The sequence below is a fragment of the Hemitrygon akajei genome, chromosome 1 (assembly GCF_048418815.1).
Source record: "Hemitrygon akajei chromosome 1, sHemAka1.3, whole genome shotgun sequence".
Lineage (NCBI taxonomy): Eukaryota > Metazoa > Chordata > Chondrichthyes > Myliobatiformes > Dasyatidae > Hemitrygon > Hemitrygon akajei.
This window is the reverse complement of record NC_133124.1, coordinates 50,809,925-50,822,842: the sequence shown is the minus strand read 5'-3', so window position 1 is coordinate 50,822,842 and position 12,918 is coordinate 50,809,925. Positions and strand designations below refer to the sequence as shown.

Below are 12,918 nucleotides of genomic sequence, written 5' to 3'. Positions count from 1 at the left end.
CCTTCTGAAGGTTAGTGAAGCTCAATTTGGGTGAACTTCTCAGAATTTTTCTGTCTGCTTCATTTCATTTCTAAAGACCTGACCAGCAGGCTCATTGAAAGTCTTTCCTCTTTGTTCTCTGTTTCCTTACAGTAGATATTTTTGAGGCACTCTGTTTACAACTGTAAATCCTGCAATATAATTTTCTTCTTCATGCTCCTTTGAGCAATTTAAAGGCCTTTTAACAAAGGTTTGTCCTGATGATAGATTTATCCTCATTCCTTCCTAAATACTTTCACTTCAGCACAATGCTCTCACATTAATGGAAATTCACATTCTGATGCTCCAGTGGCTTTCCAGAACAACTAACCTTGTATATGATGCCTTCTTGCAATAATGGTAGAAGTTCACATTAGGGGTGTGACAGAAGGAAAAATAGTCTTCAGATTATTAGCTCAAGCTCCTAAACTTTCTGTAACTTATTCTCTAATTTTTTGTTCCTATCTGTCTATTACTTTCCCTACATTGTTAACATTTTCAGATCTCACTGATTCTGCATACACAGTCTTGTGTGGTCCCACAACTGAAACACTCCTTGTGGCATTACTACCTCTGCTTCTACTACCCTTTCTCCTCACTTTATGAGAGCTCATTAGATGGAGCAAGTTTACCTTATATAAGCTCTCATCTGCCTAGCAGAACTTAACTTTTGATTGCTCTCACTTCCTGCTGTTAAAAAGGTGTAGCCTTGTGCACGCACATGGATCACAGCCAAGCCTGTCTTTTCACTGGTGATGTGGAGCAGTTTTTGTTCCAAACCTGTTTCTCAACTCTTTCTCACTCGGCAATATCAATGCCAATTTTGGTTCTATCTCCTGCAGCCACATGGAATTAATCAAATTTATCATCTTTAGTATGATATTTTCCTCCTCACCTTTGCTGCTTTCTGCAGCAACCACTCTCACTGTGTCTTCCTGGTTTGCTCATCAATAACCACTTACCCACCTCTCCATTCTCTGGCACTTACACCTGAAGAGCCTCCACTCTCGCCACCATTGAAAAACTAAATAGTTCTTTTAGGGGAGGCAGAGATTCTCATGCACCTCCTCCAACCCCATCGACTGCAGTTGATGCTTTCGATGTGCTCTCCTCTATGTCGGCAACTTTGGTATAGACCGGGCAACCCTAAAACTGCCCTCAATCCTTCTTGAGATCCTGGTTGCATGCCATTTAAACTCCTGTTCCCATTCACACATCAGCTTGTCTAAACTCAGCCTTTTGCATATTGAGGTCAGATGCAAGATTGAAGAGCAACACCACACATTCTGCCTGAGCAGTCAGCAACCTAATGGAATGAACATTGACTTTACCAATTTCAGATCACTCCCCCCGCTCCTTTTTTCTCCTTCCAATTTATCCAGATTCTCCCAACCACCCACCCACCTACCCCTCGACCCCTGGAACCTCCTGTCACCTCGGACTTCAACTGCAACACAGAGTCTTGCCATCTTCAGAAGTTTTCTGATGACTCTGCCATAGTTGGATGCATCAGCAAGGGAGATGAGGCTGAGTACAGGGCTATGGTGGGAAACTTTGTCATGGTGCGAGCAGAATCATCTGCAGCTTAATGTGAAAAAGACTAAGGAGCTGGTGGTGGACCTGAGGAGGGCTAAGGCACCGGTGACTCCTGTTTCCATCCAAGGGGTCAGTGTGGACATAGTGGAGGATTACAAATACCTGGGGATACGAATAGACAACAAACTGGACTAGTCAAAGAACACTAAGGCTGTTCACAAGAAGGGTCAGAGCCGTCTCTATTTCCTGAGGAGACTGAGGTCCTTTAACATCTGCCAGACGATGCTGAGGATGTTCTACGAGGCTGTGGTGGCCAGTGCTATCATGTTTGCTGTTATGTGCTGGGGCAGTAGGCTGAGGGTAGCAGACACCAACAGAATCAACAATCTCATTCGTAAGGCCAGTGATGTTGTGAGGGTGGAACTGGACTCTCTGACGGTGGTGTCTGTAAAGAGGATGCTGTCCAAGTTACATGCCATTTTGGACAATGACTCCTATCCACTCCATAATGTACTGGTTAGGCACAGGAGTACATTCAGCCAGAGACTCATTCCACCGAGATGTAACACTGAGCGTCATAGGAAGTCATTCCTACCTATGGCCATCAAACTTTACAACTCCTCCCTCAGAGTGTCAGACACCCTGAGCCAATAGGCTGGTCCTGGACTTATTTCCACTTGGTATGATTAACATTATTATTTAATTATTTATGGTTTTATACTGCTGTAGTTCTTCACTATTCTTGGTTGGTGCGGCTGTAACGAAACCCAGTTTCCCTCGGGATCAATAAAGTATGTCTGTCTGTCTGTCTTTACATTCTCCTCTCTCCCACACTGTTTCCATCTGCCTACCACCCACTGACTCTCCTATTGACCATTAACTCTCCCTTAGCTAATTTTACTTTTCACATAAAAACATAGAAAACCTACAGCACAATACAGGCCCTTTAGCCCACAATGCTGTGCTGAAAATGAACTTATTTTAGCAATTACCTAGGGTTACCCATAGCCCTCTATTTTTATAAGCTCCATGTACCTATCCAGGAGTCTCTTAAAAGACCCTATCGTATCCGCCTCCACCACTGTCACTGGCAGCCCATTCCATGCAGTCATCACTCTGCGTAAAAAAACTTACCCCTGACATCTCCTCTGTACCTACTTCCAAGCACCTTATAACTGCGCCCTCTAGTGTTAGCCATTTCAGCCCTGGGAAAAGGCCTCTGACTATCCACACGATCAATGCCTCTCATCATCTATACATCTCTATCAGGTCACCTCTCATCCTCTGTCACTCGAAGGAGAAAAGGCTGAGCTCACTCAACCTATTCTCATAAGGCATGATCCTCAATCCAGGCAACATCCTTGTAAATCTTCTCTGCACCCTTTCTATAGTTTCCACATCCTTCCTGTAGGCGGGTGACCAGAACTGAACACAGTACTCCAAGTGAGGTCTGACCAGAGTCCTATATAGCTGTAACATTATCTCTCAGCTCTTCAACTCAATCTCACGGTAGATGAAGGCAAATGAACAGTATGCCTTCTTACCCCTGAGTCAACCTGCGCAGCAGCTTTGAGTGTCCCATGGACTTGGACCCCAAGATCCCTCTGATCTTCCACACTGCCAAGTGTCTTACCATTAATACTATATTCTGCCATCATATTTGACCTACCAAAATGAACCACCTCACACTCATCTGGGTTGAACTCCAAGTGCCACTTCCCAGCCCAGCTTTACATCCTATCGATGTCCTGCTGTAACCTCTGGCATCCCTCCACATTATCCACAACACCCCCAACCTTTGTGTCATTAGCAAATTTACTAATCCATCCTCTGCTTCCTCATCCAGGTCATTTATAAAAATCACGAAGACAAGGGGTCCCAGAACAGATCCCTGAGGCACACCACCGATCGCTCACCTCCATGCAGAATTTGACCTGTCTACAACCACGCTTTGCCTTCTGTGGGCAAGCCAATTCTGGATCCACAAAGCAGTGTCTCCTTGGATCCCATGCCTCCTTACTTTCTCAATAAGCCTTGCATGGGGTACCTTATCAAATGCCTTGCTGAAATCCATATACACTACAACTACTACCCTACCTTTATCAATGTGTTTAGTCACATCCTCAAAAATTTTAATCAGGTTCGTAAGGCACGACCTGCCATTCACAAAGCCATGCTAACAATTCCTAATCATATTATGTCTCTCCAAATCTTCATAAATCCTGCCTCTCAGGATCTTCTCCATCAACTTACCAACCACTGAAGTTCGACTCACTGGCCTATTATTTCCTGGGCTTTCTTGAATAAGGGAACAACACCTACAACCCTCCAATCCTCCAGAGCCTCTCCTGTCCCCATTGATGATGCAAAGGTCATTGCAGAGGCTCAGCAATCATCTCCCTCACCTCCCACAGTAGCCTGAGGTACATCTCGTCCGGTCCCAGTGACTTATCCAACTTGATGCTTTCCAAAAGCTCCAGTACATCCTCTTTCTTAATGTCTATATGTTCTATATGCTGATAGTCATCCCTATGATCATCAAGATCCTTTTCCATAGTGAATACTGAAGCAAAGCATTCATTATGTACCTCTGCTATTTCCTCGGGTTCCGTACACACTTTTCCACTGTCACATTTGATCGGTCCTATTTTCTCACGTCTTATCCTCTTGTAGAATGCCTTGGGGTTTTCCTTAATTCTGCACACCAAGACCTTCTCGTGGCCCTTACTGGATCTCCTAGCTGCTAGCTTTATAGCCTTCTAGATCTCTATCATTACCTAGTTTTTTGAACCTTTCATTAGCTTTTCTTCCTTTCTTGACGAGATTTTTAACAACCTTTGTACACCACGGTTCCTGTACCCTGCCATCCTTTCCCTGTCTCATTAGAACATACCTATGCAGAACGCCACGCAAATATCCTTACTTATCAGATTCCAGCCAAAGGATTTCAGCCTGAAACGTCAACTGTGCTCTTTTCCTAGATGTTGCCTGGCCAGCTGAGTTCCTCCAGCATTTTATGTGTGTTGCTCGGATTTCCAGCATCTGCAGATTTTCTCTTGTTTGAGATTCCAGCTTTTCAATAGGTTCCAGTGGGTATTATATCAGAGAAATATGTACAATATACATCCTTAAATTCTTTTTCTTTGCAAGTGTCCACAAAAACAGAAGAGTGCCCCAAAGAATGAATGACAATTAAATGTTAGAACCCCCATAACCCACCCCCCCCCCGGCTCTCCCCTCTCACTCACAAGCAGCAGCATGGCAACAACCACCCCTCCCCCACCAGCAAAAAGGCATCGGTGCCCCCCACCGAGCACTCAAGCGAGCAGCAAAGCATCAATAAAGACACAGAGTTGCAATACCCCAAGGACTGCTCGTCCACCTGGTATTTGACATATCACAGGCTCTCTCTCTCCCTCGTAAAGAAAAAAGAGGTGTCCCTGTTTCATAGCAAGAGAGTGACATAACAAAACAACTCACTGATTTTGTGGTGTTAAAAGTATGTTGTGTCGCTTCTTCCCTGCTCTGTGCCTCTGGGCGCACAGCCAGCAGCAAGCCCACTGCTTCTGATCTTCCTTGTTCTCCCGTGACACATCAGTCATCGGCAGTGGCAGCACCAGCCTTGAATCAGCTCACCGCCAGAGCCACGAAAAATCCGGCACCCTGAAAGCGCGCTAGTCTTCTAGTCCGCGTCCTTGGGATATCAAAAAGCAGCCGGTCGTGAGGTCCTGACAGCGGGTCCCATTCCCGCAGAGAACCGAATTCAGACTATAATTCCGGGTGAGGGTCTTCAAAAGAACCTTGAAAGGGAAAAAAAAATCAAAGAAAGAAATAGAGCTTTTTCAGCCTTTTGTAACACCACATCATTTTCCATCCCTTGTCTCCACCTCTCCCTTCTCCTATGCCCCCCACACCACCTAACTCCATCATCCTCCTCCTCACCTTGTTCTGCCTCATTCTCCTCTCACTCCTTTATGTTGGCTGTCTCTCTGTCTGCTCCTGAATTATCAACTATCCCTCTGTTTCCACAGATGCTGCCTGACTCACTGAGTTTCTCTTGCATTTTGTCTTTTGCTTTGTCAACTAGTATAAAATCTAAATCATCAAAATGAAACTTCCAAATATTTAGTCAAATTCTGTCCAAAGGTTGGTAAGTGTGAGACCAGGGTGAGGAAAGAGAACTTAAACGAAAGTCCTCCAGATCCCTTCGTCACAGTTGAGCTGATTAAGTTACCACAGGAAAATTAGTAAGGAAGGAGGAATAAAAGTAAATGTCAATTTACAGTAGGAGTTAAATTTTGATCTTTTGTGCAAAAAGTGCTTTTTTGGTTCTGATGCTTACTGCATCAAGTTGCATAATTGAATAAAAAGAGGAACTTGTATACTTGTCCCAGGCTACTACTACAGTTTATTTGTGACTGGTGCCAGTTATTGTACGATCATTCCCACATCCCTATTCAACCTCATTTTCATTCTTGAATTTAGATGTCTTTGGCTTTATCTATCTATCTATCCATCCAGTATATCTATTTATTTAGTTAGTTAGATAGATAGATAGATGGATACAGTGCAGAATAGGCCCCTAATTTAACACTAGCCTATTCACAGAACAGTTAACCTACTGATACGTCTTTGGACTGTTGGAGGAGACCAGAGCTTCCAGAGAAAACTCAAACGTTCCCCAGGGAGGACTTACAAACTCCTTACAGATCACGTTGGAATTGGGCTCCGAACTCTGACACCCCAAGCTGTACTAGTATCGCACTAGCCACTATGTTACTGTGACATATACTGTAAGACAAAACCGAAGTAGATAAATAGTTTGATTTCTATTCCTAGCTTATGGCCAGTATATGGTAGAATGAGACTGCAGATGACAGGTTATAAATTTATTATTTATGCAGCTGTTCTTTCCTGAATGGGTGTGGAAATATAACAATATTTTTGCTGATAATTCTAAAAATATGATAACCTCAGTTGAAATTTGTGTCATTTAATTTTATATAAGATGGATGCAGCTATTAGGCTATGAGCAGTGCTGTGTTTGACAGTGTGCAATCTGTATCTTCATACAAGATTCTGCACATTGGTGAATCTTTATACTTCATAAATTAAAGACTTCTTAAATCTTTTTTTAGTGCTGGGGTTCCTGCGAATCTAAGATAGCTAGAAAGAAGGTTGAAGGATTGAATTTAATTTTTTATGAAAAATCTTGTACTTCATTTTAAAATGATATTCAAGGGAGGTAGGTAATAGAGCATCACAGAAAGTGAGATCGTGCAAGCAAACTAGGTAGAGCTATGTGAAACCATCTTACAATGAATAGCAATACTTAGTCATGAAAGGCAGAACATTGAAGTAATTTATCTGAAGAATTTCTGAAGAGGTACTCTGGAATAAGCTTTCATTTCACTTGTAGTTGATCGGAAGCATGTACAACATCAGATGATGTAATGTGCTACAGGCGCCAGGTAGCCTCGCATTTAACGTAACACTATTACATCACGGGGCATTCTGGAGTTTGGAGTTCAATTCCGGCACCATTCTGTAAGCCATTTGTCCGTTCTGCCCCATGACTGTGTGATTTCCTCTGGGTGCTTTGGTTTCCTCCCACAGTCCAAAGACGTATCAGTTAGTAGGTTAATTGGTCATTGTACTTTGTAAATTGTCCTGTGATTAGGTAAATGTTAAATAGGTAGGTTGCTAGGCGGTGCGGCTTGTGGGGCCAGAAGCACCTGTTTGTGCTGTATCTCTAAATACAAAATAAAATAAATGATGAAAGCAGAAGTTAGGTTGGTGTCATTTAGGAAAAGCAGGTATACAGGCAGCTCAGCCAACACTCAAAGGTTCTACTGGAAACCAATATGAATGAAGTCCTTTTCAAATGTGAAACTGTGGGAAGCAAGATTGCTCCTTTTGCCTTCACTGCACCTGTCAGACCATTGTTGCCTCTAGACTGTCTGTTTCTAACGTTTCAAATCTAACTGCCAGCTGCTGACAGCAGACAATGATCCAAAAACCAAACTCAGTTTATAGGAAAATGTCTGCAGATGTCTGTACCTGCCTGGTCTTAAGTCTTGATGCCATTAATGTCTTATAAAGGTGGAGCGACATATTATCATAGCGGTTAGCACAATGCTTTACAATACCAGCTGTAAAATCGGGGTTTGATTCCCGCCACTCTCTGGAAGGGGTTTGTACATTCTCCCCTTTGTTAGGTGGGGTTCAAACGGATGCTCTTCAAAGGCATACAGGCTAAGGTTAGTGAGTTGTTAGCATGCTATGGTAGCTCTGGAAGCTTGCAGACATTTGCTGCCCGAAACATTGACTGTAATCGTTTCCATAGATGCTGCCTGGCCTGCTGAGTTCCTCCAGCATTTTGTGTGTGTTGCATCATCCTCCCTGATTTGATTTGATGCAAGTGATGCGTTTCACTGTATGTTTCAAAGTACATATGACAAATAAAGCTAATCTGTATCTTTATGATATAATTAGACTACATCAATCAAAACTTTCATAAAGTAATTTATTCCCTAATATTGATTCAATAGTACCACAGAAGAAATCACACAAGTAAACATATTTTTACAAATGTTGTGTTCTGGAAGTTGTGATTGGATGAGGTTACAATGTTCAAACAATTTTAATAGTAGCTATAAATTATTTTCAATAAAATTTACGGTGCACATTTCTGATCATATTTTGGAGATCAGGGGATCACCACGGAAACCCCAGGTGTGTTCATATCTAATTATCTACACCAAAATGAAAGAACAATAAAATACCACAAAGAGATTATTGAAATATTCGGCTGCGCTGACCTTTTCAATTTGGGTTCACTGAGATGAAAGGTTTTGACTTCAGTGATTTATCTTAATGCTGTTTTCTAATAAAAATCTTGAAGTTCATATTCTAGTTCCAAAATGAAAACAAGTGCAGTGCCTGATATGGGATATTTTACTTCCTGACTGCTGCTATAACTGGACGTGGTTCTGGTGAATCAGGTTCTATATATAGTAAAGCAGCAACTCAAATGTCCCATTCAGCTAAAAGGACAAGCATCAGAGGCTTTTCTGCAGTAATAACTTACTCCTTTATGTTGCATGTATTTTTTAGGCTGTTTTCAGCATAATTTTATGAAAGTGATATTGGATTCTGGTGTTTGAATCCAAGGTTATTTCGGAAGACAGGAAATAAGCACAGAATGCGTTGCTTCAAAACTGTTATATTAAGCATCAATTGAACCAAGTGAGTTGGACAATGGACAACGATAGAGGTCTACCTTTTGAAGAGAGGAAGAATTAAAAAAAAAGACAAAGATGGCACTATCTAGTGGTCAGCTATTTTTATACTCTATAGATAAGGAAAATTACATTCAAATTTGCAGATAAGAGTCAGCCAATCAAAAAACTTCTCTTTAAATAATGCAGCACTAGAGAAGTTTCTGGAGCTTTCCAGAATCAGACAAATATAACCACTAGGGGGCACACTGAACAACTGCGTATATATACTACTGTGGCAACTGGAAAGCATACTAAGCAGTTACTTGTATATAAGTAGTTAAATGAAATATAAGCAGACAATTAGTTGTTAACCTGCAAAGAAAATAACAATTAAGAAGTCTAAAAAACAACCTAATCTAAAAAAAACTTCTTATTCGAAATCACACATTTAGAATTATTTCATCTGAAAATTCAGAGGCAGAAGAATTAGTGGTATTCACATTAAGTATAAAATAATCAAAACACTTAAGTTATGGAAGTATGAAAGGACATATATTCTTCAAAGTATTCATAGGATTGTGTATGATTAGGCAGCTTAGTAGGCACATTTAAGCGAGTTTCAAGTATTCTATTAATTATCATCCTTAATCAAGTAACAATAGGTAAATTATGATGAAGCATATCAAGACATAATATTACTCATAATACTGAGTAACCTCAGCTTCTGAGACTTAAATAAATCCAATCAGAGTGATCCCACTGATGTACTTCTGCTGCTTCTTTATGAATATGATCAGCCAGATCAGTTGTCTTCAGACTCGTCATGTATGTAAGCACAACATTCCTTGCCTATAATTGCACATGTTCCCTCCCCTCTCCCTTAACTGTGAAGAGAAGATCTAACACCATACAATTTGAAGAACCATTTTGCACATGGCGACTATTTCTGCTGTTACTTTTTTGGACAGGAAAGGAATGGAAGGTTATGGGCTGAATGCGGGCCATTGGGACTAGGTGAGTGTAAGCGTCGGCACGGACTAGAAGGGCCGAGATGGCCTGTTTCCGTACTGTAATTGTTATATGATTACTTTTCCCAAGGCATCATTCATGTCATTCTTACCCTTTCTAAGGCTGCAGCAACATTTTTAACCCTTCTTGCTACACCATAAAATGGGAATAAAATTGATGCAAAATGAGTTCCCTCTGAAATATCTCATTTACTTCTTGACTCAGGAGGTAAAGGTAAGGTCTCATGGCAGGTAAAATTTTCCCTAAATAACAAGATCCTAACCAATTACGTGGAAGAGAGATGTCGGTTCCATTTCTGCACATAAGTACTCATTGTTCCATGAACTTTGACCATTTCTTGTTACTTGACAGGAGCCTTGTTAATTTGTAATATTTTTCTGATGTTTATTATCAAAGAAAATTTCAGAGTTGTTATCCCATCTGGAACAATGTAGAGCACAATTGCATAAACTATGTCCTACTGGAGACATTATGAGTCATCTCAACTGGCACATTGTGAATAGGGGAAATTGGCAAAAATATAACATTAACAAATAATAATAAAATAAACTTCATAGTCTCCCGTAGTTGTTGATTTGCTTGAAGTTTTCTGACTGGTTAGTGATTTGCTCACTGTAGCCCAGCAGTGTAGACACTGGATCAAGAGGTTACTAGCATGCTAACCACAGTGCTTGCTGTCCTTGTTGGGTATCACTTTAGCACAGTGTAGGCACTGGATCAAGAGGTTACTAGCATGCTAACCACGGTGCTTGCTGTCCTTGTTGGGTACCACTTTAGCTTGTTTACAGTGGCTGGCGTGTACTCACTGACTTTTATCTTCTGCTTTCACTGCTGAGTTGGTAATAAACAGTACTTGATAAGGACCTTTCCACCGAGGCCCTAGTGGTTCCTTATGTGGTTTCTTATTCAGAATCCACTCACCAGGAATCAGGGTGTGCCCTCTTTCTTTTGACTAACTCCAAGTGAAAGAAACCTGTTGAGAAATACACTGTACGGCTTGAGTTAATTTCACACAATAGTTACCTAAACTGTCTGCCATATGTGCCTCTCTGAGATCGAGGACTCCCAGTAGTTACATAGGATGTCCTGTTACTACTTCAAATGGACTTAGTTCAGCTTTCTTGTTTGGGAAATGTGAATGTGGTGTTGTGAGTCCTGAGCCTCTTGTGCCTTCTTCCTGATGGTAGCAGCAAGAACAGTGCATGACCTGAGCAGCTGAAAAACTTGTCCACTATTACCAGTATACCTGAGTATCCTTGACACTTTAGTAATGCAGTGTAGTTCACTTGTAAGTGTAAAAATAGAGCAGGTGGGGCAGGAGCACTTAATCGTGGTAGCTCCTCCACTGCTCCAGGATTTGTTTTCTTGCATGTCATGCATCTTTCAAATGTTTATTGAGCTTATGCCCTGGGCTTTGAATTCCACCATAATTGGGAGAATCATTCAATCATCTTTTGCAATCCAATGTTTATTTTTTAAATTTAGCGATGCGGTGTGAAGTAGGTCCTTCGGCCCTTTGAACCATCCTGTCCCAACAATCCCTGACAAACCTTATTAACCCTAACCTAATCACGATACAATTTGCAATGATCAGATAACCTACCTGTACGTCTTTGGCCTATGGGAGGAAACCCATGCATTCCACAGAGAGGTCATACAGAAACCCCTCGCAGAACAGGACCAGAATTGAACTTTGAACTCCGGAAGGCCCTGAGCTATAATAGTGTCATCCTAACCACTAGGTTACTGTGCTAGGGAGTGTATCTGCTGTGTCAGATAAAGAAGCAACATAGTTGGAGCAATTAGTCTATGACTAGTGTCATATCTCCATACTCCATCACAGTTTAACTTTCCACCATTCTCCATCCAGAGCCAATTTTACCTGTTAGAGCATTGAATTTGCATCTCTTGAATATCTTGTATGTTCGTCTGTGATAGAGTTCAACTTAATTTCCCTAATTCCACTTGGCATGTATATGTATATGTTCTCGGTACTTCTTGCATTTCTTTTACTTCTTTTACTCTTTCCCGAGTTGCTCATTTTGCAGTTCTATCTGCAAATGCATTTCCATAGCTTTCCATTGTAGTAATTTTGGACTGGCTTTTACATTTTAACACAGCAATTTCTGATAGCAATTGTTTGATATCCATAAGTTCTTGTATTAGTTGGCCATTCTTAATTGGGGTTTCTAGAGCTGTAAGAAATCACTTTTGTCTCCATAACTTTCCAAAATCATGAACAGCTCAAAAGTATGTCAAGAATCAGTGCAGATATTAGCTGATTTTCTTTCTGCCAACTTTAAGCCTTCAATCAGAGCTTTTAGTTCCGCCTGTTGCACAGAGATACCAGGAGTCATGCTTCTTGGTGCCAGATCTCCAATTTCAGAAACAACGATTCGAATTCCTCCCTCAACAGTTGAGGAGCCATTGTTGTTGTTGTTGTCCGTCCTTCGGAGTCGAAGACGACCACGACTTCTGTCAGGTGGAGGGTTTGTGACTGTGGGTCCAGAGGTGACTGGTGAGGCCAATCCGGGCCCTGAAAGCTCGCCCACATGTGGGACACATGAGGGTAGGTGCTGCAGTGGAAGTGGAGGTAGTTTGAGCCTTGCGCGCGGCGCGTTTCCTCTGAGCCTCTGCGGTGCGTCTGATTTCTGCTGCATACGCTCCTTTAGTGGTCCTGCTCCACCAGGTTGGGTGGTCCAGAGCATGCGATTCCCAGCTACTGGGATTGATGTTGAGGTCTTTGAGGGACACTTTGAGGCAGTCTTTGAAACGTTTCTTCTGCCCTCCAACTGAGCACTTGCCCTGGCTCAGCTCTCCTTACAGCAGCTGTTTTGGTAGTCAACTGTCAGACATCCTGACGACTTGGCCAGCCCATCTGGCTTGGGCTTTCTGTAGGAGGGTGTAGACACTGTGGGTGCTAGCCTGCTCCAGGACCTCCATGTCTGGGACTTTGTCCTGCCATCGTACGTGGAGAAGTCTGCGGAGGCAGCTCAAGTGGAAGTGGTTGAGCTGTTCAGCGTGTCTGCTGTAGACAGTCCAGGTCTCACTGGCATAGAGGAGGGTGGTGAGAACCACTGCTCAGTAGACCTTCAGCTTGGTGGTAAGGCTG

General features: G+C 42.1%; 1 protein-coding gene across 21 annotated transcripts in view; it reads left to right on the top strand.

The window, feature by feature from the left end:
• dtna (dystrobrevin, alpha) overlaps nucleotides 1-12,918 on the top strand; it is a 289,844-nt gene that overhangs the window by 61,799 nt on the left and 215,127 nt on the right. Inside the window, exon 1 of one of the 21 annotated variants that reach the window (XM_073042917.1) lies at nucleotides 9,772-9,791. The exons of the other annotated variants lie outside the window; for them this stretch is intronic. Coding sequence (XP_072899018.1) covers nucleotides 9,772-9,791 — 20 coding nt within the window. Of the gene's footprint in view, nucleotides 1-9,771; nucleotides 9,792-12,918 lie in introns of those variants that run through there. 21 annotated transcript variants of the gene reach the window in all.